This window comes from Arvicola amphibius, chromosome 2, assembly GCF_903992535.2.
Source record: "Arvicola amphibius chromosome 2, mArvAmp1.2, whole genome shotgun sequence".
Lineage (NCBI taxonomy): Eukaryota > Metazoa > Chordata > Mammalia > Rodentia > Cricetidae > Arvicola > Arvicola amphibius.
Window position 1 is genome coordinate 105,235,786 of NC_052048.2, and position 27,534 is coordinate 105,263,319.

The 27,534-nt window shown below is 43.4% G+C and overlaps 1 protein-coding gene across 1 annotated transcript in view; it reads right to left on the reverse strand.

Moving 5' to 3' along the window:
- Positions 1 to 26,667, reverse strand: part of Sntg2 (syntrophin gamma 2) — a 225,607-nt gene extending 198,940 nt beyond the window's left edge. The window contains exon 1 of the mRNA XM_038318977.1: positions 26,508 to 26,667. Within this exon, the coding sequence (XP_038174905.1) occupies positions 26,508 to 26,579 (72 nt within the window). The 5' untranslated portion in view covers positions 26,580 to 26,667. The remainder of the gene's footprint in view (positions 1 to 26,507) is intronic.
- Between the last annotated feature and the right edge of the window lie 867 nt (positions 26,668 to 27,534).

Sequence of the window (27,534 nt, forward strand, 5' to 3'; positions counted from 1 at the left end):
GCTAAAGAACTCAAGATTCAAAGGCTCAGGAAAAATCACACTTCCCAGAGAGGCTGAAGAGCAAGCAGCTACCTAGCCTGCCTCCCGATCTCCCAAGAAGTCCTTGAACTTTCTCTCACCGATCTTTATAACCCTTCTCCTCCTGGCTCCTCCCTACTACTTCCTATCAGCTCGTTACTGATGCAGGCTCAGGACTGCAGGTGAATTTTATTTACTCAAACACATCTTTGCATCATTAAACAAAGTTTCAGAGCATAAACAAAAGTCATACACCTTAAAATAACATTCTACAACATACACCGACTTAGTAGAGCTTATCTACTAAATCTTCAATTTTGATACAAATATTGATATCAAAATGGACGATTATACAGATGACAATGGAAGAAAATGTCCACCCCTTATTCTCAAGTGTTATTGGGGTAAAGGCTCACACCCTCCGGGACTCACACCTAACCAAGATGCGATGGCAGCCAAGGTCAGTGCCTCTGGGAGGGGATTGTGCCTAGTGCCTCTGTAGGGCACCTTTCTCATGTTTCTTCAGGCATAGACAACGACAGGGACTTCTGTGGCCTAGGAAGCACCCGCCAGCTCCTCGGTCTTGATCTCCTTGTCTCTGAAAATTACGAAGAATGAATTTGTCAGTTTAGAAGCCCTTAGAAGCTAAGGGTCATGGCGCCTCCAAACTGACCTTTGGCATCTGCCAAAGGAGGGCAGCCTTTCCGAAAGCAGGCAGAACTACGAGCTTTTGTATTCACAAAGAACACCAGAAAAAGATGGCATCAATAAAATCAATTTAAGCAGAAAACTCTCAAAGGTCAAAAGAAACTCAGTGTTGAGCGAGAGGTAAGATGGTCAGCTACATGTCTGAGAGCCCGGCACCCAAGGCCGGCAGCAGGAAACATCAATGAGATTTGTATAAGAAATTCACTGGAGAAAGTGTATTAAAAACAGTTGCTTGAACAGTTGGAGAAGCAAGTTTAAAGAAAAAGTTAATGACAGTTTTGGGGTAAATAAAGAGAAAAAGGGAGGAAGGAAGCGGGGAGAGAGGGACAGGGGATCAAAGAAGAAGAAAAATGACAACCTGCCTTGCTACAAAATTTCAAAACATGTATTCTATGAGAGGCATTTTTTTAGTGAGACTGGAAAACAACTGAAAAAAAAAAGAGAAATACAATTCTATATTGAAAAATATCCCACTCCAAACAGGAGTTACCCTAGCTATTTTTCACATAGGATTGGGATGTACATGTTTCTGGGGGCAGCAGTCCTGCTTCTGCCACTGAGATGTGACTGCCTCCTCCTCTGCTGATGTGCAGTCATCTCACTGGCTTTGGCCACGTACCCTCATCCTTACTTCCTGACCTGATTCCATAAGGTCTCCATCTCCTCTCAGCGCCCACAGGATACCATGACCTTCAGTGAGCAACTCTACCTTCTACTGGCATTTCTGTTGCCACATTTTCCTGTTCAGGAAGGTGGTGACTACTTAGAAGGGAGCATATATGCTATACCTTCTGTGTCTTCTGCAGCACTTGGCTTGTGCAATACATATAATCGTCACTTCAAAAATCGTCAAGTCAGGGAGTATGTGATTATGAGTGTGTATGTGTGTGTGTGTGTATCATACATATATGTGTGTAGTGGAAACAAAACAACATTCAATTTAAAAAGGCTCTAAACAAAAAGCTATTGTAGTGTGTAACAGGCTTTCTTTTGTGCCACCAACCAGCTCCCACATCACGACACGGAGACATTATTATTTGTGAATGCTCAGCCTAATCTTATGCTTCTCCCACTAGCTCTTACCTGTTTCTCTAAGGATAATTTTTAAAATTATTTTAAAGATTTATTAATTCTATGTATATGAATGTTTTGCCTACATGTATGCATATCATGTGTATACCTGATGCCCATGGAGATCAGAAAAGAGCATCAGAACCCTTTCAGTTAAGATGGTTGTGAGCCATCACTTGGGTGCTGGGCATCCAACCTGGGTCTTCTGCAAAAACAGCTGCAAGAGGAGCTAACCACTAAGCATGAGTTAGAGATTTAACCTTCTCATCTCTGAGAATCTCAGCATTGTTTAAAGCAGGTCCCAACTTCACGTCCATCCTGGCAGACTCCTTACGTGATCCCACACTTATCTTCCTTAGTATCTCCTTTCAACAATTAACCATGAGCATCTGATTCATAACATACTGATATCACCTTCTGCATGGACATACGGCATCTTTAAACTGGCTGTCGTTCTGGTAAGTATTGTTTGACTCATGCAAAAAACAGTTTTTCAGGGAAAAGGGGAAACAAAACTGACTTCTGAGTTTCTCTTTCTCAAAGGATAAAGTTGCTTGGGTCACCACATCCCAACAGCCCAGTGAGCACCATAGAGGAGAGGGCCCTGTCCATAGGAGGTCTGTGTCTCTGCTCAGGTTCTGTGAGGAATTCAGTGGCTAAACACCTTGGCACAATCTCAGCCTACCTATGTGGAAGGAAAAGGGGCACTTGGCAAATATGAAATCCATTCTTCCTCCTCCCTTTGTATGAAGACACAGTACTTGCAAGAAAAAAATGTGGGTTTTCCTTGAAAAAGAATAAAAGCAAATAGGATAAAAAATTTTTCTTTCCCTCTTCTATTTTTATACATACTATATGTGTATGTATGTATATAGATGTGTGCATATGTATGTGTGTGCATATGTGTGTTGTGTAAGTGTGCGCATGTACATGTTTATGGTGTGTGCGTGTGGGTACATGGTGTGTGCATGTGTGTGTATGTGGTGTGTACGTGTGCATGTATGTGCATGTGTGTGTGTGTGTGTGTGTGTGTGTGCATTTAGGAACCAGAGGTCAATGTAGGGTGTCTTTGTTAATCATTGTTCACCTTAGGTTTTGAGACAACATCTCTCGCCAAATCTGGATCTCACCAGATTTGGATAAGGTGCCCAGAGAGCCCTGGGGACCCACCTGTCTCCACCTCTTCAAATCATTGCACTCAGATTCTCCAAAGTTAGAGCACAATGGCCCTGGGGTAAGGGTATCGGCCCTAACTGGCAAGACCATCGTGGTCTGGAGTGGAGAGACCTGGGAAGCAGACTCAGATCAGGGATGCTCAGAGCAGCATGTCTCAAGCCCACGTTCAGAGCTGCTTTGCTGACTTCCTACAATGAGGAGGCCACTGAAGGGAAAGACTCAGAGGAAGGGGGGGATCTAATTGCTCAGCATGACATGTTTTCTTGATTGTCTCTACATTTGCCAAATGGAAAAAGCAAAGGTGAGCTTGTGTATTTAATAAGCATAAGCATGTAAGGGGCATGTTCTTTAGCATGTTCTTAGCATGTATGTGGCATGTTCTTTAGCACATCTAATGGGAACTCACTGGCAGATATGCAGACTCCAGGGAGATGGTGTTTTTCTTGCTGCCTTGTGCTTTAGAAACCAACTCGTGTCTAAGAACAAAAGTGATTTTTATGTATTTGGTCCTCTGGAATCATTTAGGGCCTACAGTTTGATCAGAACAAAATACAGTTACTTGTTTTGAAAAAAAAGAAATAAAAAAGAATAGTTCTTGGCAATAAAAATGACATAAAGCATACTTTTGCAGAGAAAATTATGTAGTCTGTAACAATATCATCATTTCTGGTGTTTTTGAAGAAACATATATATATATACATATATATATAATACATATACACATGCATACACACATATATAAATACACATAAGCACACACATATATACAGACATGCACACACACACATATATACATACACACATAAATATATATAAGAATTTGTTGTCATCTTAAATTAAAATAACAACACCCACTGAGCCACACCTGAGAGGCCGAGTGCCCACTGGTTACTCAGGTCTTGACGCTGGCGATGGCCCCAATTACAGCAGTCCCACAATGGCCATCTCACCTGGGAGACCATCACCTGGTAGACACTCAGTCCACTAGACTCAGTGTCTTAGGAGTCCAATCTGGCACTGAAAACCGGGATGGTTCCTGGGGAGCTGCTGGTCCATACTACAAGACAGAGGCCTGAGAGTGTGGTTCAGGGAACCAGCTGGGAACCAGCAGCAGCAAATGATGAGTCAAGTCAGAGGCAAGAAGGAAGGCTAAGCAAGGCAGTGGGTGAATCCTCCTCCTCTGCCACAACCTTTCCTTTCTGGATTGCTACCAGAAGGTGCCACCCACCCCGGGGAAGGACCTTCCTGCATCAATTAAGGCAATCAGGACAGTTCTTCAATTGAAGCTGCTTATGCAGGAAATTCTAATTTGTAGCGAGATGACATTAAAACAAACCATAATAACGTCGACATTGATAAAATTCAGAATAAAATGTCTTCCTGCATATCTGTTCGGGAAATGAAAAGCGGATGTGTTGTTTCCTGCTAATCCAAGAGGTGGCTCTGGGTGTTTCCTACCTTATAGCAATTGCGTGCTCTTCACTCTCTGCATCCCGCTCAGAACTTCTTCAGTAGCTATTGTCCTGGGTGTAGAGGCCTGGTATGTGTCCTTAATGCTGCACTCTGCAAAGGAAGTGCTCAGTTCTTCTGTGATCGGCGCCTGTGCAATGGAGGTTTAGGGTTCATTGGAAAGTTTAAGTCACATGGGCCAGGATGCAGGACCAGTTAGCACAGAGCTCCTAGGGGACCTCACAAAGGAGCCCAGTAAGTACAGCGCTGAGCTCAGCAGAAGGCAGAAGTCTCACCAAAGCTGATGCAGGACAGTTCAGCACAGAGCTCATCAAAGAACTTCAGAGAAGGATGCAGGAATAATTAACTTAGCAGAGAGAAGTCTCATAGATGAGAATGCAGGACAAATCATCATGACTTAGCAGAGGTCAGGGACCTCACAGACAAGGATTCAGGACAAGTCAGCATAGCGCTCAGAAGAGGTGGAAAACATCATGGACAAGGTTGAGCCACGTCTCCAGTGGAAGAGGAAGAGGAGAAGTGGGGCAGGTGGGTGACATCCGCTGGCGGAAGGGAGTGTGAACAGAGAGGTCCCTCCAGCGCACATCTCCAGTGGAAGAGGAAGAGGAGAAATGGGGCCGGTGGGTGACATCCGCTAGAGGAAGGGAGTGTGAACAGAGAGGTCCCTCCAGCGCACGTCTCCAGTGGAAGAGGAAGAGGAGAAATGGGGCAGGTGGGTGACATCCGCTGGCGGAAGGGAGTGTGAACAGAGAGGTTTCTTCAGCGCACAACAAGATTCTTCTTTGACTGTGGAGACATTCACTAAGGAGAGGAGTCTTGTCCTAGTTAAGATGTCACAAAGCCCATTTCTCAGGACCAGGGCCACGCATTTGCCATTTCTAATCCTGGATCAAGGTTTGCCTTTGGTTTGATCTCATTCACTGTGAGAGGGGATGCTATTCATGAAGTAAAGCTTGGTTCACTCCATGGTGGGATGCAGTTGGTAGGGAATGGTGCTTTTCCCTCTTTCTTCCAACAGAAGGGATTAGACAGGAAGCAGTAAACTCAGCGTTTCAGAAGAATATTTAATAGCACAGATTTCCAGTGAGCTCACTGAGATCCAAATTTCAGCCAACGCGACGCTCCAACCTTGGGTTAACTTCTTTTTACCTCTGTTTCTCACATGCAATCCGGTTCCCCAACAGGGCTGTCACAAAGATTGTTTACTTAGCATCTATAAAGCTAACCCAAACGCTTCATGTATGCAGTGGAGTGCAGAGGCCCCAAGCTTAGAACATTACTAGACCTAGCATTTCCTTAATGCGTCCCAAGGATAACAAAGTATGTTCCCTTCTGCGTGTGAAATGGCAAAGAATGAAGCATGTTTTCCCTGTGTGCATTTTCCTTGTGTGTGTATTCATGTGTGCTGGGGTTTATGTGGGTGCATATCTATTTGCATGTGCATATGTGCACATGGAGAGCCAGAAACAAACTCAGGAGCCACGATTCAGATGCTCTTCTTCTTTTTTCCCCTCTTTGCATCTTTTTCAGACAGGGCTTCTCACTGCCCTGAAACCTACGAGTAGGCCAGGCGTTCTAGCTCTCTGGCCAGCATGCCTCAGGAACCCACCTGAATCTGTCTTCCTAGAATTGGAAGTATAAGCATACACTATCACCCTTGACTTATTTATGTGGATTTAGGGGACTGAACAATTCAGGTCCTTGTGCTCTCTGCACCAAAACATCTCTCCATTTTCGGAAGCACATATTTTAATACCACTCCTGTACATTTATTATGCACGCTAGATAGCACCTGACGCTAAAATTGCAGATAAACATCAGTAGCGAAGAGTGAGCTTTGTAGGAGCCATTGTATTCTCAGCAAAACAAGTGATAAACTCAAACTTCTCCTTCTCTTCAATTTAAATATAAAATGGGAGAGAAGTGTGGGTGTTCTAATCTAAAATTTATCATCTATGTGCTTCCAGCAGTCTCTGTGACTTGGAAACACAGTATTTCCTATGCTGATACCAGATAGTAGGAAGCAGAATGGAGCCCATGAATTATTCATCTCATATGCCCAAGATGTCCTGGAGGAGGCCAGCTCCCTCCCGCTGCTCACTACAAACCCTCTTTTCTGACCTGTCCACCTACAAGGAGAAGTCCTTCAATGATCTGACATGTCAATAGTTAGGGGATGTGGGACTAGGAATCTACTCTAGAACAAGGCATATGCCTATCTCTAAGTGCCACGGAGACGTGGTAGCATTATATAAAACCATCTAATGTCTAAGGGAGTCTTCCATGAGAAATGTTGGGTGATAATTTATCTACTGAATTCTTTCTCAAGATCTGATTATTTGTTACTCTTGAAGACTTATTTTTGACAGCACCCAGACACCCAGAAGCCTCTCTCAGTGAGGACAGACTAGTCTCTTGCAACCTGTCTCTGGTGTTTTTCTTTGGCATTTTTCATTCTCTTGACCAAAAGGTTAGCATATTCTGAAATCTCTCCCATTAGGGAGTTGTTTCTTTAGAACAATATGTTGGTATTTGGGTTGTAGGACACACAGAATCATACAGGCTGAAATCTTGGTTTCTTTGACCCTGGGCTTTTTACCTTCTTTGCTTAAGGGGTTTCTGACAAGATAATTGGCAGATATCATCTTCTTTAGAGATATTAAAGTGCTTTCAGATTCTTTTCTTTGGAGGACAGTAGTATCTGTCAGTCCAGGAATATCTCTCTCTCTCTCTCTCTCTCTCTCTCTCTCTCTCTCTCTCTGTCTCTCTGCAATAATCAAGTTGAGAAAGTTGAGAAAACTCAGATTGGAATCCATGAATAGTTCTTCTTTCCAATTCTCCTTGGTCTATAACAGGAATACCCCTTATTCAGTATCATACACAATCTGCCATGGGTTGAGACACACTGATTCATGGAATACCCTTGTTCGTTTCCACTGATTTGGACCACATAACCCTTCCACTCTTGACCCAGAGCAACAGCAGCTATTTCTGTGGTTATGAGCTTCTCACAGAAACTCTAAAGCTTGTGTTTCCCTTCCACTTCAGGGAGTTTCTGACAACTGGTGGTTGGGAAGGAAATATTAAGCTTCATTTTAACTATGCCAGTTGCCTAGGAGATGATACACACACACACACACACACACACACACATTATACTGTGTCTGTAGCTAATCCCAGGAACACAAGGCCTACCCCAAACTTGGGGCAGGTCACACAGAACATCCTTTAATTTGTGAGCAAAAAACTATGGAAGGTGGAATAAACTCAGACTTAATTCTGTTTATAACATCCACAAAAACGCCTTTCTGTTTAATTTAAGATGTTTCTTATTAGATAAGTATTTGAGTTCTCAGTGAGATGACAAGAAAATGGTGTCTATCCCTTCCTACAATCGGGAAATGCCCGAGGAAAACATCCTGGAAGCAAACATTTCCAGAATTATTAAGAAGTTCCTTCTTTTAGGAACTAAGAAGTTATTCCTTTCCACTCAAGATTAGTAGGTAAATGCCATCTGATATTTTGAGGGGACAATACTGAGGGAAGACACCCAATCTATGGGAACCCTGAGGCGGGCCTACTGTGATCACTCTTTCTAAGGATCACAGTAGCATGTGACACAGACGTGATGCTTCCACCAAGGCCATGCACCGGAGCACAAACAGCATAGGCTCCTCTGTGCTCATCCTGCAGAGTTCTCCAGCTGGCACACACCAGGACTCCAGATGCCAGTAGAAGGTGGGTTCTCAGCCCAACCACATCATCTGCCCAAACTGTACACCAGCTCTTGTTGGGAAGAGGTGTGTGCACATACTTCCAGGTCCAGCCACAGGCCATTTTTACAAACAGACCTCCATAATAGATAGACGTCTAAAGAATAAAGGAACGATGTTGAGAAGCTGTTGGAAGCAATGAAGACACAGCCTAGTAGAAATGCATAGTGTCTAGTGCTTGCTTAGAAATAAAGGGATGGCTTGGGTCAGCTGTATCTAATACTGTCTAAAGTATGAGGAAGAAATTAAACAAAATAAGCTCCAAAATAAGGAATAACAAGAAAATAGTAAGAAAAGGAAAAAAAAACCACAATAAACTTCAAAACAAAACAAAACAAAATGTTGTCACTAGATAAAGCTTGAAGGAGAAAACAACAAGCAAATAAAAGGAAGGAAGGAAGGAAGAAAGGAAGGAAGGAAGGGAGGATGAAGAAGAAAAGAAAACAGGACTCACCAGAATGAGGAATCCCTGAAGAGCTCATGGATTTTAGAACCATGATAAAGAATATTGCAAAGGATGATTTTTGCGAAGTGTGTTAGTATCATAGACATACACCCTCTCTCTCAGACACACACACACACACACACACACACACACACACACAGAGAGAGAGAGAGAGAGAGAGAGAGAGAGAGAGAGAGAGAGCATATTGTGATTGATTGAAATTTGGCCCTTTCACCCTGGAATGTAAATGGTTTTGATTTTTAAAAAAATCAATATAATTCATTACATTAATAGACTACAAACAAAAAAGCCATACTATCATCTTAATAGATCTGTAAGAAACATTTCACAAAATTCAACACATTCTAATACAAATCCTAGGAGTGGGGTTGGCAAGATAGCTATGTCAAGGCACTCACGGCTGCATCTGATAACCTGATGACCTGAGGTCAGTCTCAGCAGTCTCAGCAGAGAAAGAACGCCCGCACATCCTAGAAGGAAATCTCCTTTAGTTGAAAACGGCATTAAAAAAAAAAAACCCAAAAAACATTCTTGACAATACTTGACAATGAAAGGCCAAATCCTTCTCCTCTAAGATCTGAAACACGGAAAAAATGATCTTTCATTTTTCTCTGTGCAATACTATACCTGAGGAGCTACAATTTGTAATAAAGCGAAAATAAAAAGACAGAAGAAAAGGACAATCTGCTGAGAAGCCAATGCCTTATTCACAGGAAATCGGTCTCGCATTTTAAAAGGGTTCATAGAACAATGAGAAAGATGGCTTAGTTGTTAAGGTCTTGCAGAAGAGCTGGGTTCAGGTACCAGTACCACAGCCATCTGTGACTCCAGCTCAATGTCACTCAACATTTTCTTCTGGCCTTCCTGGGCACCAAACATACACACACACACACACACACACACACACAGAGAGAGAGAGAGAGAGAGAGAGAGAGAGAGGTGCAAGCAAAACATTCACACTCAAAAAGAATTTTAACTTTTTTAAAAAGCTTCCATATAGCTGGATCTGGTGATGCAGGTCTGCCATCCTATCTACTTGGGTGGCTGAAGCAGGAGGGTTACAATTTCAAAGCCTACCTGGACTGCATAATGCATCCAAGACCAGCTTGAGAAAATTGGTGCAACTTCATTTCAAAATAAAAGCAAGCGGGGGGGGGGGGGGGGCTGTGGATGTGGTAGCTCATTTTGAAATGTTTGGGTAGCATGTGTAAGGCTCTTACTCAATATCCAATGTTAATTTAAAGCTGATGCTGCTATGGTGACAGAGGCAGTGTCTGATCCCTCTCTACAGGATGTCACAACATTCACACTGACAGAAGTTTACACTCACTGCAGAGGTAGTGACAGAAATTGGAGCCTGGGTCCCAGCTCCAGTCTATCCAACCTGGGACTCCTGAATCATCTAGAGGATACAGCAACTTGGAGGTACAACTATGCACCTAGCTAGCAAGAGTTCCTGGGACACGAGGAGCTTGCCTCCTATAGGAAAAGAGAATATCACCAGAGCTGCCATATGGCACCTGAACAGTATTCTTTAGGACAAGAAGGAATCCAGATAACAGAAGCCTGTGACCCTTCAGGAACGTACCCACGGTTCCCATGGCACTGCAGGTGGGAGAATCAGCATGCTCACAGAGGAAAGAGCTGCAGGAACATCCCCTGGAAACTTTGTATTGCAGAACTGGGCACTAATACTCCTGGGTCAGGGACTAGCTGTAAAAACCAGATCCACAATACAGCTGACCATCTCAGTCATTAGAAGGAAGGAAGTCATAGGCATCACAATGGAGCTATGAGAATTGTACTTGGAGTCCAGAGCATGCAGGAGGACAGGGCCCTCTAAGAAACCTGCTCATAGCATACTCTGTGGCAAGGACATAGGGACCGAGGGCTCAAAGATGCAGGCAGGAGTCCACGGGACTAACTTGGGGGTCCTAACCAGCAGAGCAGCTAACTGGACAGGAGGGAGAGCAGCCGAGTACAGTGGACTTTCCTGAACCTCTCACAAGCTTTCTTGTTTAGGCTTTCCTGAGGCAGTCTGACAGCCCATTGCCATTGTGAACTTGGTGGGATTATAATTACCTAGGAGACTTTTCTGAGGGGATCTGAGAGGATATTTCCGGAAAGATGTAGCTGAGGAGAGAAGACCCACCCTGAAGAGCACTATCTAATGGGTCCAGTTCTAAGGGGACAAAGAAGAAAGCCAGGGAGCTGACTACCAGCCCGTTGCTGTTCCTCCCTCCCTCCTTTCCTTCCTCCTTTCCTTCCTCCTTTCCTTCCTTCCTTCCTCCCTCCCTCCCTCCCAGCTTCCAGATTGTAGCTGTAAGTCACTAGTTTTCTCCTGCTCCTACTGCAATGGACAATCCCCCCTCCCAATCAAGACTAAACACATCCCAATCAGGCATTTTGTCACAGTACAAATAAAAGTCATTGAAGTAGTCAGCTCACAAAAAGCCCAGACACTTGAAGCCAATGAGACTCCCTGGATAAAGCAGTACTGTAAGGTCTTGCAGCAGCCCCTCCTTCATGTACCTCAGACAGTCCCCAAACAGCTCCTATTGTAACACTTGAAAATGTAACAAAAGCACCCTCATTATTTTTGTGGGCAATTAATTAAAGAAGACTTGTTTCAATAGAGAATTCTTTTATAGAAATGAGCAAGTTATTTCTCAAAAGTCACAGACACAATGCAGTTATTCATCGACCCTGAGCTTCACGAAGAGATAATGATGCCCAAGAAAAGCTGGGTACAGGGACATGTTGGTCTCTGAACACTGCAAAAGGCCTCGGAAATAGGGTGTCTTACCCCCAAATTCAAGGAAAGTGATACTTCCCTAGTTAAAGTGAGACTCAGTTTTAGAAGAAAACCAAGGTAAAGAAGTGAGATTTCTAAGGAAATGCAGCAGGTTTTCCTGGCTGTGAGTCTTTTTCCACAAAACCCTTTCCAGCTGACTTACGGTAACCAGGAAAGACTCGACTACAGCTTTAAAAAATCCCGAAGTCCGCTTCAAGTGGAGATCCTTGAGTTTAGCATCTGCTGTTCCCACAGGTGCTTTCCTGGCATTAGTGGAGCTGCCCACTATTGCAGGCCGTAAGAGAGAGAGTGGAAAGAGACACCCAGGCTCAACTTAGTGAAACGAATATGGAACTTCAAATGCATTAAGTCCAATATTTTTGTCTGCCCAGGTGTATACCTATCAGAAGTCAATCCAGATGCATTCGTTATTAATAATTAATTTTATTAATTTAGTTGTGAGCACAGCTTTCCAATATCAGAGTGAGGCAGATCCAGGGTCAAACGAGTTCCACACAAGTTCTTATACAATTTAGGTGATGTGACAGCCACCTGCTAACCTTCCTGGAACTTTGACCAAATGTTTTTTTTTTAATATTTTCAAATTTTAGAAAATCACGTATCATGTAAATTTTAGAAAGCCTCTTTGAAGCATGCTGCCTTTCTTATCTACTTTAAGATAAATGTTTCTATTTTAATACAACTTGGAATTTCTCACATCATTCTATTTCAATTTATGTGTAGCAACTTTTTCATTTTCAGTGTGCTTACTTTATAAATAAAAGGGGGTTAGATTCATGTTGGTGCTGAACACTTCTCAAATAATGAGGTCTATCTGTGGGTGTTTGAAAATCTCAAAACATGGGGAGGTAAAAGTTGCAACTTCAAAATCTCTGAGCTCAAAAACAGTGACATGAATCAGGCTCTCAATTCAGTTTCATAATAACAAGAGAATAAGAATCACATTCTGAGCCAAAATCAACATTAGCCTGTCTCAAATCTCTGCCTGCTGAAGGAGTTAGGCCAAGGATCAGGTCAGAACAGGCAGACTCCTGTTGGAAGGGAGATGTGCTTATTCTGTGTTTGGATTTAGCGTTATCGTTTTCTCATTTTTTATACAATGATATAAAACTTTTAGTTTTTTTAATTTAATTTTAGTTTTCTCTCCCCAATTATATCAGAGGTCAGGATAAGACTCCTCCTGTCTCTTCTATATAATTATTTGATGTTCTTTGCTTGGCTTCATTACTTAGCATTGTAAGTAACTGAAAGAACACAACCTATCCACCCACAGACAGGCTGAGCCTCTGCTTTGTGCCATAGGTGAGACACTCATCTCAACTGATTATTTCTGTTGCAGAATTGATGCCGTTTCCAGGGAGCCAGCATCCGAACCTCACTGTTCTACAGCTCAGGGTGATGTGGTTAAACCCATCATAATTAAGTGGAGTATAGACAAGTCAAAGATACAAGGCAGCAGCGTGCCCCAGCTGCCCCCCAGAGTCAGGGCTTTTCTGGGGTGAGGAAACCCTCTGTCACACTTAGCTGGTCATGCTCAGCCCCTGCGACACCCAACACTGGATGGCAGCTCCCCTCCTTAGCAACCACTACAGATTTACACTGCTTCCCTGGGAACGTGTCTACATGCAGAAGGAGGCAGACTGAACTAACAATGATATGACTCCAGGAAACAAAGGGACTACACCTAAAACTTGGGAACAAGGGAAAGAAGTGTGGAAGATCTTAAGGAAGCTGTAACTCAAAATTCTGTTTGCTAATCCTAGCCATTGAGCAAGGAAACAAATCATCACCCAGAGTCATGGTGACAAACTAAATTCCAGCGGTCCCACTAGGTCCTTTTCTTGCCCTTGTGAGAGAAACGATGTAAGGAAGAAAGGATTCAGAAGACACTCTAGGGAAAGTGGCTCATACTGTAACCCATGAGCCTGACTGAGAGGTGACAGACAGTCGCTGAAGCCAGAATCAGGAGGTAATTAAATGAGAATGAGAAAATACTAAAACAAATTGCACAGAGATAGCTGAAGTAGTTGAGAACATAAAACTCCATTCTAGTTCATTGGGGAGTCAGAGCAAAGTGAGAATTTCCTTTCTGCCTGCCAAAATTCCTTATCACTCCAGAAATCCCAGCAACAGAAAGGGAGGAGGCACTAAAAACCACCGGGGGTTACCACAATCAACTTCATTTAAAATTATTACTGCCTCCACCAGAGCTGAATAGAGTCGGCATAGGCATGAGCATTGCTCAATCAGGGGACTTTGAGGGACATTGAAACCTGGCAAAAAACCCTTCTCAGCAGGGACAACAGATTCTTGAAGATGGTAACACATGCACTGTTCCATTTTTGAGAGCAACTGAGGGGCACCCTAAAGTTGCTGGGGCTGTCTTGAGAAACCTCCAGAATGAAAGCAGGAAACAGCATGCACAGCCTGGATCACATCAGGAATTCTTGGTAGCTAGCGCTTCCAACTGGACATTGCCAGAGAAGAAAGACAGGAGTCCCTAGGACATGGTGAGTTTCTACCAGTCATCCATTTGTAGATTCATAGACGCACGTACAGTAAATGTGTGTATGTGAAACGGGCTGAGGTCAGTTTGAGTACTCAGTCTCAGGCCAGAATATTAGTGAGGGTAAGTACAGTGTGAAATCCATCACCCAAGGCACAGAGTGGATACCACCCAAACACTCATGTGGGATTCCCCTCTGAATGCTGTGAATACCATTGATTAATAAAAGATCTGCTTTGGGCCTTTTGTAGCACAGAATAGGGCAAGGTGGAAATTCCAAGCAGACAGAGGACGAGACAGTAGGTAGAGTCAAGGAGAAGCCATGTAGCCACCAGAGGAGAAAGACATGAGTCTCCAGCCAGAACCTTGCTGGTAAACCACAAGCCTCATGGTAAAATATAAAATAATAGAAATGGGTTAATTTAAGATATAGCTAAAAATATGCATAAGCTAATAGGCAAAGCAGTGTTTTAATTAATACAGTTTCTGTGTGCTTATTTTGGGTCTTGGTGGCGGGGAAATGAATAAGCAGCCTCTGCCTACAAAACACCACTTCCTGTTGTGTTCTCAAAGTTCAATGTGTCATCAAAATGTTAGAGGGACTAGAGAAGCCATTTTCTGGAAGATATTTTTAGACAAACCTGGGTCTTCACTACTCAGTAACAAAAGCATCAGAATATGCTGTGCCAATACAGAGCATAGATTGTTCTAAAACCCACTCTGAGAACTAACTCTCACTTGGGACAAGTTAGCCTAGAGTGGCTCAGTTAATCAGAGCAGGTCATGTAACCCTACACAGGGAATCAGTTAACACAGGCGTAGGCCAATTAACCTATACAGAGGTCAGGTAATCAAAGAGGGATCAGTTATCCGATGCGTGATGCAGAAAATGACCAACTGCTACTCCATAAATTATAGGTATTTGTGAGAAATAAACAAAAACACTCCAAACAAGAAACAACTAAGAGATACCCTTAATAAAACATTCCCAACTTACAAAAACAGATGAACGTTATTGATTTAGGAACCACTTTTTGTCCCAGCCAAACCAAGTAAAAGGAGCCTAGGAACTCTTTCTCCAAAGCACTCTTCAACATTCCATACACGTTCCATACTGAGGGACTGTTATGTACGACCTACATAGACCTCAGAAACTTGAAGCTAGTCAGACCACAAAGGGTGGCATGAAAACATGGTTTGAAGCACTGGCTGGTATCTTGGACCCAGAATAGCAGTTTTCAGAGCAGCCAGCCTGGCCATCTTCAGATGGCTTCTGCATGGACCCCCTACCTGTCATCTTGTTCCTCCCCCTTCTCAACCCAAGGGCTTAACACAACAGTCAACAATTCATCCTAGGGCACCCACACAGAAGCTCCTGAGTGAACTCCTCTACATCTTATCTTCTTTCTTTCTGAACAACAAAATGCCAACCTGGAAGTGTTTATACCTACCTTAATAAGAAGGCAAGATTCTTGGTGGTTACAAGGGATTTTGGCCGAAATACTGGAAGGGAATAACAGAAATACCCAAGGCACTTAGAATTTTCAGAGACCTGAGCCAGCTCTGGCCATTCTTATATAAGCATAATTACACAGAGAAGCACCCTTCCTAAGGGGCAGTCACTTCAGGAGGATCTGTATTTCACCCTAATCAGACAACTTTTCCATTTCATTTCCTCCCCACCACACATGTCATTTATAGCTACCAGCTCCTCATTCACCATTGAGACTATTTTTAACATATAGCATGGTGTATCTTCATACCAAAGGATGTTTCTGGGTTGTAACTTTGCCCAACCTAAAAATGCTTCATCCATCCATCTATCTATCTATCTATCTATCTATCTATCTATCTATCTATCTATCTATCTATCTATGTATATATATATATGTATGTATATCTATGTATATATATATACACACATATATATGTATGTATATCTATATCTATGTATATATATACATAGATATAGATATATATGTATAGATATATATATGTATATATGTGTATATATGTATATATGTATATATGTATATATATGTATATATGTATGTATATCTATGTGTATATATATATACATAGATATAGATATACATACATATATATATGTATATATATATAGATATATATATATCTATATCTATGTGTGTATATATATATGTGTATATATATATATATATATATACATACATACATACATACATACATACAGGTTTGGGACAGAACTGAGGGACTCCTCCAAGCTACGCAAGTGCCCTGTTATTCAGCTATTATCCTTAGCCTTCTTTTTCCCTTTTTTCATTGAGATGGGATGTTACTACTCTGTTTCCCATGCTGCCCTTGAACTTTGAAACCCTCCTGCCACAGCCTCCTAAGATGCTGGATTGCAGGCTAATTCCACCAGGCCAGCCATAGAGATTCATTTTTATTATTAAACCTGAGTAATGAATATAGTATGAGATGCTCTTCATCTTTCTTTTGCTAGAAAGAACAACCCATTTTTTGTACAGAAGAGGGGGCCAGCCAGTGTGCACGAGTCAGCATTTCATTATCGTTGGCTATTAACAGTTTCTGAATTGGAATCTAATTTATCCAGTCTTAACCTAGCTTGTTATCTTTAAATCCCAAATGTCATTTATGCACATTTGATATCAGGACTATATGAATAGCAAAGTATTTTTAAGGTTTAAGAAACTGCACATTTGTCTAGCTTTAAGAGAGTTCAAATACAAACAACTTTGGAAGTTCTCAGTACTTTTTCATATTTGTCTGGGTTTTAAATGAACAAATTTATTTTAAAATGCCATTTTTTACATTATAACATTTTCAGTTATAAATCAGTTTCTACTGCATTTCAAACCCTAAACACCAATTTAGACAGTGTTGACTTTAGATTTTTTTTCTTCCAAAGCAATTACAGGAAATTTATAAAAGCTAAGCCAATTCAGCTTCAAAGAAATGTCATATCTTTATAAAACTTTTAAGTTGCCATTTTAACATGAAAATATTGCTCTCTATAGTTATAGCCACCAAGAAATATAAAATAAGAGGCAACCTGCGGGAAGGGCCAGGCCTGGCACTTCTCTCCTGGTAAGCCCCTCTTGGGCAGGAAGAGTTCAAGTTCAAGGCTAGCCTGGGCGTCGTAGTGAGACTTAAGACCCCAGCTCCACAAAACCAAAATAATAAATCAATAAAATGATCAGCAAAAAAATTTATAAACATAAGCTTAATATAGAATATTTCCCCAGACAATGTTCTATTTTACAAATGTATTGAACCAAGTATTTGTTACTGTGAAGTGAATTATAAGGTATGTTTTATCAGTTTTATTCTTCCAGATTGTAAAAGAATATTAGAAACAATTTGTTTTTTGAGTAAACTCAAGAGGAAAAAATCTTCTTTCTCAAAATTGACAGCCACAATTCTAGAGCTAGAAGCCTCATTCACATTTCACACTCAGGGAGTTGCTTTTACATGAAATTCCACCAATACACAAAGCTCAGACAATCTGCCACACAGCTTTCCTTATATCCCCTCCCAAGGCTTACACAGCAAGCTCTGTGCACAGCGGCACCTTCCCTCACCTACCGTCTCCAGTTTGTGGTAATGAGCCAGCACCCAGCAGCCACCTTCCCTGACCTACCAACTGTCTCCAGTTTGTACTAGTGAGTCAGCACACCAGCTGCCACCTTAGTGAGCCAGAGTGGAAAACACCTGACTGACTTTAAATGTGGATCCATCCCTTTTGTGTCACTGTAACAATATACCAGTCAGAAACAGTCTGGGGTTAGGAATCTTTGTTCTGGCTCACAGTTTCGGAGGATTCCATTTATTGTGGCAGCGAATGCACAGTGGGCAATGCTCCAACCTTAACGGTGGGAACATGAGGCAGTCACTATGGGCAGCAGAAGGAACCAGGAAGAAGAAAAAACAAAATCAGATCCAGGAGTGAGTGTCTCCTTCAAACCCTCCCCTGCATCTGGAGTCCATTTCCTAAGGGCTTCCTAGCCTCCCCAAACATCATCAGTCACTGGAAACAAGCATGAGACTGAGGACAAATCAAACGCAAAAGAAAATGAAGGGGTCCCTCCCTCCCTGCTGGTTTCTGATCTTCTTATTCTTATTGATCCTGACGATCATTTCTCTCAGGTATAGGATGCAGAGGGGCCTGTTGTAGCCATATCCCTGCTGATGCCGCTGCTGGACAGGCAAGGACATTTGTCTAAAGCATCAACCATGCCCACCTGATGGGCTGCTGCTAACTAAAGTCATGACATCCTCCAAAAAGTCCTTAGAGCATAACTCTAGGTACACGTTGGCAACTATGTAAGTGCATGTGGTATTCATATAACAAAGATCACACTGTATACACATTGTGTCAAACACTTCAAAGTTATACATAAATCATATCTCAATTGCACCCTCTGGATAAGACAATATTAACTACATACACTTTCATGATTGTACAAATCCAGATTTGGCTTTAAGTTTAGGAGACCATACTTCTACCGCCCACGGAAGAGACATATGGAAGGACAGAGCTAAAACCTTCCCAGATACATTGAATATTTTGTCCAAGAAGCCCTCCATGGGGAACCTACTTCAGTCTGTCAGATTCCAGCTGACTTCCGCAGGAACAGGTCCTAGGCTTGCCTAACTGTGTGGAGTTAGCAGGCTCTGGACTGTTTCTGACAAAGGAGTGTACTGATGGTAATGACCTCACACACAATGCCACAGGCGTGACAAGGGCAACCCTTACCGAAATGATTCAGGACAAACCCTGCCCAACTGCATAAGACATGTTCTTAGGAACTCGCAAAAAAAAAAAAAAAAAAGTGAGACTCAAAACTGTGGAAGCATTGGGACTGGTTAGTAAGAATCTGCCTTGAGAGCAGTTTAGTAAGGTCACTACAACGGACCTTTGCCACCTTCTAGGAGTGTCCTGTCTTTTTGAGCAGGCACTATGACCCTGAATCTTTTCCACTATGGATGTGCAAAGGAAATAGAAACATTAGCTCTAATAGCCCCAATTCCACAGAGACAGGTAGACAGTGCACACACATGTGTGCTCTGTGTAATGTATGGGCAAATGTGTTGAGTAAATATGTGTTTAATACACGTCTGTGTTGCCTATGTGTGTGTGCTGGACTGCAAGCATGCATGCAGTGTACACGAGTGCTCTTTGTACTGTGTATGTACGTAACTTGTAAGAGTGTTGATATGCATGTTTATGGTATCTACACTTATGTGTACAGGTGTAGGTGCTATGTACATGCACAGATACAAATAAATGAATCTGTTATATGCATATGTGAAACATGTGTACATGTACACATGTTATATATGCATATATATAGCATGTGCATTTTATACACGTGTGGCATGTACAATTATTTGAAGTATGTATCGTGGTATGTACAGGTACAGCATACATCTATAGCTACCATGTGTGATCTAAGTGTACCTGTGTGGAGCATGTTGCACACAAGGAACTCAACTGTCTCCCTGCCCCTGAGGAGGCATGTCTCTCTGCATCCTCTACAGTTCTGTCTCCTCTCCATCCCCACCCCCACACCAGCTGTTCCTTCACCTCTGGTTTTCAAGTTATTGACTGGGCTCATAGACTCCTCTACCCAAACAGAAGAGGCTACCAAAGAGGTGGAGCCCCTTCTTTATGTCTCCTTGATCAGTATAATCACTAACCTGGTTAAAGGACAGGCTCCTGCATCAAAAAGCCTTCACTCACCATAGACACATAGTGTGCACAGCTTCTGTCTTTCCATCCTTCAAATGTAGACCTCTCTCAATGGCCTCTGCTCGTATCCCTGATTATACCAGTCACCGACACGGAGAAAGGCTCTGCTCATTTAGATCTTCAGTCTTACAGGAAACCAAACACAGTGACCTACGCCTGTAAGTCTAACACTTGGGAGGGCTAAGCAAGAGAATCCGATGTTTAAAGTCATCTTTGGCTAGATGGTGAAGCCAGTGTCCTAAAACAACAAAGATAAATGAAACCTGGGAGTCAGGCAGAGTCCCCAGACAGATCTGTATCTACATCTCGTTCTCGACACTGGTATCACTAGTTCCCAGCATAGTGAGCTGGTCATGAGTAGCTCAGTTGTGTATTATGGAACTTATACGCGTGTGTCTGTGGTCACGTTCACAATCAATCCCACGGTACTTTCTAAGTGAAATACTTTTCAGCATCACAACGTCTCACTTTCTTTCCAGAGATGGCGGTGGTGCTGGTGACCATGCACACTCTCCATCCCTCTCACAGGGCGCAGAAGAACTATACCTAGTGCTTCTAGTGATGCCGGAAAACGAGGGTCTCTACCTTGCGGCAAACACAACAGTGTTTTTACAGCTAGAACTGAATGAGGTCTGACTGTGAAGCAGTAATACTGCAAGAAGGTGGCGTGGCCTCTGAAACCTCCAGTGCCGGCCAAGACAATGCTTGGGGAAAGGGACACAGTGGTGCCATATGCAGGGTGTACTTCTCACTATTAGGAAGACGGCCTTTTCCCCAACCGCCAGGAATAAACAAGAGAATCTAACCAACGTCGACAACGTCAACACCAGCATGTGCTTCTAAATAGGCTGCTTCCAACTGCTGTGGAGTCTGAACACCCCGGGTTTCAGGGAGGAGAAGTAATTTCACTTCACTAGGGACATAATGAACACTCCAGGTAATTACAGTGCAAAAGTCAAACTGATAGAGCCATTTGGAAAAGCATAATTACCTGAAGAAATCACTAAGACGATCTTCGGCATTGGGAACAGAATAAATTACATTTAACTATTAATGGTTATGCTCGCAGGTAAAATTAAAATTTAGCAACTGTACAAATAAAAGGACATAATTTATTGAAATATAAATAAGCTAATAATAAGTTAAGATAAATGATCAAGAATCAGGAACGGAGCTCTCTTCCCTCACTCCTGGCAGTGGCAGCCATGAATAAACACAACGGAATTAACCGGCTCTGGCGTCTGACAGTACAAGAGATACCACAGCCTTGCCTCCTCCTCAGAAAAAGGGCACAATTTCCACTCATTTAGAGATAATATTGCTACCAGAGCTGGGACTGTCCCTGCATAAGGGACGGGCACACACACACTGCTCTTAAGGATGGCACAGGGCAGCATGTGGGAAGAGCACACAGACAGCAGTGCATTCTGGTGGGAGGCCCTGGTTGAGACAGCTTTTATAACGAACCCGTGATAGGGAAGCTGGAGGAAGGGCAGGGTAGCATGACTGCTGAGGAAATGAGCCTATCCAATAAAAGTGAGAAAACCAGGAGGCCAGGGGTTCAGTGAGGAGTCCAGTGGGCCCCGTCTAAATAGTCAGCACGGGACTGCGGTTGACTCTATGATGTTCTGACATGCGAGTGTCAGAAAGGAGACCCAGTTCAGGGTTATGGTAGAAGGTAAGACTTGGAGTTATTTTCTCTGAACCCTCAAGCAGATTTGACCCAATCAAAGTGGCTGCACACAGCTTTGGGGTCCATGGAACACTATAGTGGCTTAATTCAGGGAGGCCCAGGACCAGGTCAGTAATAGGCAAAAAGTTATGCAAAATATATGGAATAGTGGCTATCCCATATACCTCAGTGTAAAAACGTGGTTAGGGCACCTACCCTACTAAAAGGACAGTTGACAGCATGGTCCGAAGCTGAGAAGCTGCCTGCAGACAAAGGCACAGCGGTGTGGGACTGGGGCGATGAAGTCAACCCGTCCTCAGTAGAGGACACGCCCAGCAAATGGAGCACAGCACGATACCTCTTGCCATTACAGAAAGAATCATAGAATCAGGGACATAAGTTGGGGGTGGCCGGCTCCGTCTCTTTTACCTCATCTTGGAAAGGGCACGAGGAGGAGGAATTTTTTGTTCAGCTTCTAAAAGCTGAGTCAGCCAACAGTGTGGGAATTGCCCTAGGTGCAAAGTAGCTGTTTCCCATGGAAAGCAACTTAGATTTTACTGGAATTACTGGCAATTAGGCCACACTTCACAAGTATGGACTGCTTTTGCTAAATATTTCAGTGGTGACATCAAAGTTTTATTTTGGAGTTGAGTGTGATCCTATGGTTACATTTTTGTCTGGGGGCTGGAGGGATGGCTCAGAGGTTAAGAGCATTGCCTGCTCTTCCAAAGGTCCTGAGTTCAATTCCCAGCAACCACATGGTGGCTCACAACCATCTGTAGTGAGATCTGGTGCCCCCTACTGGTCTTCAGACATACAGGCAGAATATTGTATACATAATAAATAAATGAATATTTAAAAAATAAAGTACGACCATTTAAATCTCTGCTTGCTAAAACCAGCTCTAGGAATGGGATTCAACTTTGGTAGGTGATTTGCCATCCACTTTTTTCAGCTAAAATAGAAATAGATACATATATTCTGTCTTCATTGGTGGGCGCTCAAGTGACTTTACTATTGTCTGGAGTGAGGTGTACATTTGCTCCTGAAGCTGGGGTCCAAGGAAGAGCGATAAGAGAAATAAATCCACAAAATGGAAGTCAGTGGGCATAGCCATTTCAAAATCACGTGCGAGTGTATTTATCGTAATACAAGTCAGTGCTGTAATCTAGTGGGATCTATCCAAATGTCAAATGGATTTTGGTGCCTGTCCCAGCTGGGTAAGTCAAAATGCTGACAGTTTAGAATCAGCATCATTCTTCCACAATAAAAAAAAAAAACAACAAAAAAACAAAAACAAAAAAAAAAAAACATTACTGCACATAATAAGACAGATAAGGTGTAGGCAAGCAAAGGTAATGGAGATAAAACAGGGAAACAGGGTGAAAATTCAGCAATTTTGGAGTAAGTAGTCTCTGAAATTAGAATACCTTATGTGTTAAGAATATAACCTGACATTTTTATAACTTTGCAATTACAGCCTTAAGTAAGCTAAAAGGCATAGTCACTTTCCTTAAATCTTAATTATTCGCCTAATAAAAATGTAACGGGTGAATAATAATTCCAGATCTGAGAAGAAATATTAAACAAGGAAATTCAAACTGAAAAAGAATGACATAATCCTCGCAGCACTTTTTAATAGCATGTGTCGAAGCGTGCCGGATGATAGTTCTAGGAAGTCATTGTCACCGGCAGGATAGGATTGCAGAGATGCCCTGTGTGTCCTTAGGGGTAGAGAAGAACAACAGCAGATGCTCCCAGAGGAAGCCAGGAATGTCCGCAAGTGGGGATCAAGTCAGCAAGGGGAGCTTAGTGCAGAAATAGAAGGGCTAAGCCGGCTTCCGAGGTCTGAATGGGACTCCAGTGAGGCCGAGGAGACAGCACCACCTCCTGGTGGCAAGAAACAATGCAAGTTTTCCAGTCCCTGTCAGAAGCTTACTGGAACACAAGGGAAAGAGCTCAAGTGCCTTCCCCGTGAAATTATGAATGTCTTTTCCCTGGAAGGCCTTTGAAACCTTCTTTATTTCATTTTATGCAGCAAAAATGCTCAGTCTAACTAAATGGCCAGCTTCCGTGATACTGGAATACTATATCTAAATGCATGACTATGTATGCATATGTCATGGCACCACCATGCACTACATATGGAAACTGGGAGTTTTAAATGATAGTCATTTGCTAAGGGTGGTTGGTGTCAGAATGCAAGTGACCCTAAGAACTGCTCTGGAGACTATACAGGTGAGATATACAGATATATGGGCTCCCGAGGCTGGGGTTGCTAATTCTCTCCAATGCTACACACTGTAAGTACAGTGTACCCCCTGGGTGCCTGCACAGCATGGCACAAGGGAGCAGGAAGGACAGGGAGCTCACCCTCCCTGACGGAGTAACTACATATGCTCACAGCAGAGCACAAAATCAGGCTCCAGAGAACATAACCACCTCACAGCAAAGAGCCTGGGTGCCATGATTTCCCTCTCATTTTGTGCTTCAGTGTTGCCCTCCAGCCTCTCTAACGATGGTTATGTGAGTTGGCTTGGAAAATACATCTATATTAAAACTGAAAACTATGTCAATATGTAGATGTAAGAGGTTGTCACATATTTCAGAAAAAAAAAGGAAATTTAATTTCTGATATTTTTGACAAGTAAACCCAGTGTTCTAAATTAGGTCCTGTTCAAATGTTCGCTCTGAGACAAGTCTCCAGGTGGAGACTCCAGGTAACTCTTTGTTTTAAAAAACATGGATTTGGCCTGTGATGTCACAGGCACCGAGTTGAGATCGAAAAGTGTCTATAAGAAGGAAGGACACATAACAGCACCAGGAAACGATGGGTAGTAACAGGATCCTACAGTGCTTGCCCAACTGATCTCTGCAGCAATGGCAGCTCTGGAAAAATGGCTAAGTGATAGCGTTACTAAGTGTGCCTTCCCATGGGCAGGGCACACCATCCTATGAAACTGTACTTTACCGGTTCACACTGTTATGGATTGAAGGATGACCGTTTAAAAACAGAAAAACAAGTCCTGCTGAGAATTGTAGACTCTCAATCTATGAGATGGTTGATCCTCGGAGCAGAACTTTGTGAACTGACCTAACTTAGAAGAGCATGTGAGACACCAAATCCAACCCAATTGCTGTGATTCAAACAAGCATCCATTATAAGGAATATATTAAGCTTTTGACTTCAGACAAACAATTGAAAGTAGGAATACAATAGTTTCCTCCATTTTTGTTTTATAATTATTTTTCTAAGTAGAGGCACTAAGTTCTGCTCTCTGAAACAATTGCACAGCTAGGTATTGCAAGCTCGGTAATATTATGTACAGCAATTGCTAAGAAACAGGGATTTTTCAATGACGATGCACCAGTGATTAACAAGGAAGCACCATTCATCCAAGGTTCAAGTGCGGCAGCAGGAAGTACAATCGACACAATGCTGTGTCGCTAAGAATGTGTCAATGTCAAACTTGGCAGATTTTCTTTGACTAAGAACTCAAGCCCCTCTCATTGGGGCTTAGCACTGCATCCCAGCAAATCTCATGTGTGTTCTGCGTGATGACTGAAGTATATGGCCTCAACGGTGGCAAAAGTTTCCTTCAAGTACAGTTCCGAGGGGCCAACTTACATCATCAAGGCTATTGTCACACATGAGCAGGTCTTGCACTGTCTAGCAACTTCAGTGACTGACAGGGAGTTCAATGAGCCTCTTTGAAGGCTTCCAGGTAATGCATGCACCTAAAACTGAAGTCTGCCAAAGATCATGGGTAGGTTCAAAGGCGAATAAACCAGTTCAATTCCTCCTCTAATTATAAGAGTTACTAACAAGACCTGTTGCAAGACGGCTTCCCAAAATGCACCATGGGAGGACACCCTATTAAAGTCCTGAGAATACCACGACAGAAAGCCAGTGACTCGTGAGCCTCTGAGCTTTTTTTTTTTTTTTTTTTTTTTTTCTTTTTACCGTTTCCAGGCAATCCAAGTGTGTTTTCTAAGGTTTGAGTCACATTTGCTGTAGTTGGGTAATTATTCACATTACAAAGTATGAAGAAAACAAAACAACCTCAACAGAATCCTACCACATTCCACCAAAAGCGTTGAAGATATCGACGGAATTGCTAGAACTACGGTAAGGCTTTCAAAGCAGATACATCGGTCTCAACGCATTAAACATACCACAGTGCAATACCTATTTCAGAAGACTGGACAGCCACTCTTGCCTGCAACCTCAGAAACCTTAGTTACCCTAAAAGGACTTCCATCTCTAGTAAGGCTGAGGGTCTGGACTCTTGAGCAAAGTTAAAGAGGAGGTGTGACTGCACCCCAGGACACGCATGCATGCAGTTTCCCAAGGCCGTGCTAAACAGCTGCCGTCTTGCACCCTTACCAGAACACTCGGTTGTGCTGTGTGGGTGTCAACTTGAAGGTTTCCAAGAACTTTCCGTTTTTGTTTAAGCCAACAATTCTGGGTTTTGTCAATCAATAGTTTGTTTGTTTTTTAAAAAATATAAGGATGGGGGAGGGGTGTTGGGTAGGCGCTAAAATAGACTCTTTAAAATAATGTTGCAAAGTTGACCCGTCAGCGTCCCCTTGGTTTCTGGAGGTCCTGATCTGGTGGACCAAGCGACAGGCAGTGGCAGTTGGCACCACACCCCATCAGGGGCACAGCAAAAACCCCTGCATAGTGCCGGAGTTGCTGCAAGAGCCACTGCCTGGGGTCAGAGGGACCATCCTTGGAAGAAATGCTGGGCAAAGCCTAAACCCCACGTTCTGAAAGACCACAGTTACCACGCAGTAAAGGAAAGCACCTGTGCCCCATGACCCAGATGTTCAAGATAAGAAAATTAAATCCTGCATGCTGGTAGCTGTGATGTAAGAAAGACGAGGTTGCGGTGCCCAGGGGCTAGTGGTGTCCACTGTGCCCAGGGCCCAGAGCCAACCCCCGCCCACAAGAGCCACCCGGATAGTGGGACACAAGGACGCAAAGAAAGGAGGGGGTGCTGGAAGAGGAGGGAAAACAGGGGAGCCGAAGGGACTCAGGGGTGGCAGAAGAGGGCCTCCAGGGGACCCCACTCACCCGCGCGGGCACCAATAGGTGACTAGGACGCCCGCGGGGGGCGGCCAGGGACTGCGATCCCTCGGCGCTCATCGCCGCCCACGCGGCTAGGCGCGCGCTTCGGGCTCCGGAGCTCCCAAGTCCAGCGCCTGCACGGCGCCCGCGCCCCTCTCTGGATGGGCTGGGGCGGACAGAGCCAGCAGCCACTGCGCTAGCGAGCCGGGGAGGCACGGAACCCCGCCCACCTTCTAGCGGCCCGGCCCCTACTACCCTGCTCACCGCCCACCAAGCTCCGCCCGTTACCATCAAGCCCCGCCTTATGCCCGGTAACCCGGCCCAACAGCTCTGCCCTTCCACCTCCAGTCAGAGCTGGTGGGACTAAATTGTGAGAGCAGCAAAGAGGGCTCCCATCTTCTTGCAGAGAACACTGCTTTCCCACCTTGGCAGGCAAAGGGCAGAGCTGAGGCAGGGTCAAAAGGCTAAGAGGGCACCTGAGCCAAAAAAGACTAGGAAGCTGTGGGGTAGATTCTGGTGATACCACCATTGGTACTTATGGATGCTTTGGGACCACTTCCACTGGCAAAGCTTCTCAGATTCTGAGTGTGGCAACACTTTGCCCTGACGACAGTCATGGGTCCTTTTGGTCTTTGCGGATCTCCACACCATAACCTAGCCCGGCAACTCTCAGGACATCCTCAGAAACCACTTTCTGGAAAAAGAAAGCAAACTAAAGTACCAACTCCTTCGACCACAGCGGTCTCCATTCCTGGGTGCCCCTTCTTGGCGTTTACTTAGACCCCAGTACCCAATCACTGTGAAGACTCCTTCTGATGTACAGGGCTGGGGCCTGATTCCATCTTACCACCCAAACTTTCCAAAAAGCCTCCAGTCTCAGTTAAGAGTTTCTCATATTTGATCAGGTTTATGTCAAAAGAAATATCATAAAAACGATACTGAGTTTTATAGATCCACACCATCCTAGTATAAATGTAAATGGAAACCTGTTGGAAGCCGTGCAGCCGAGTTTTGAACCATTTTATGAGTGCTT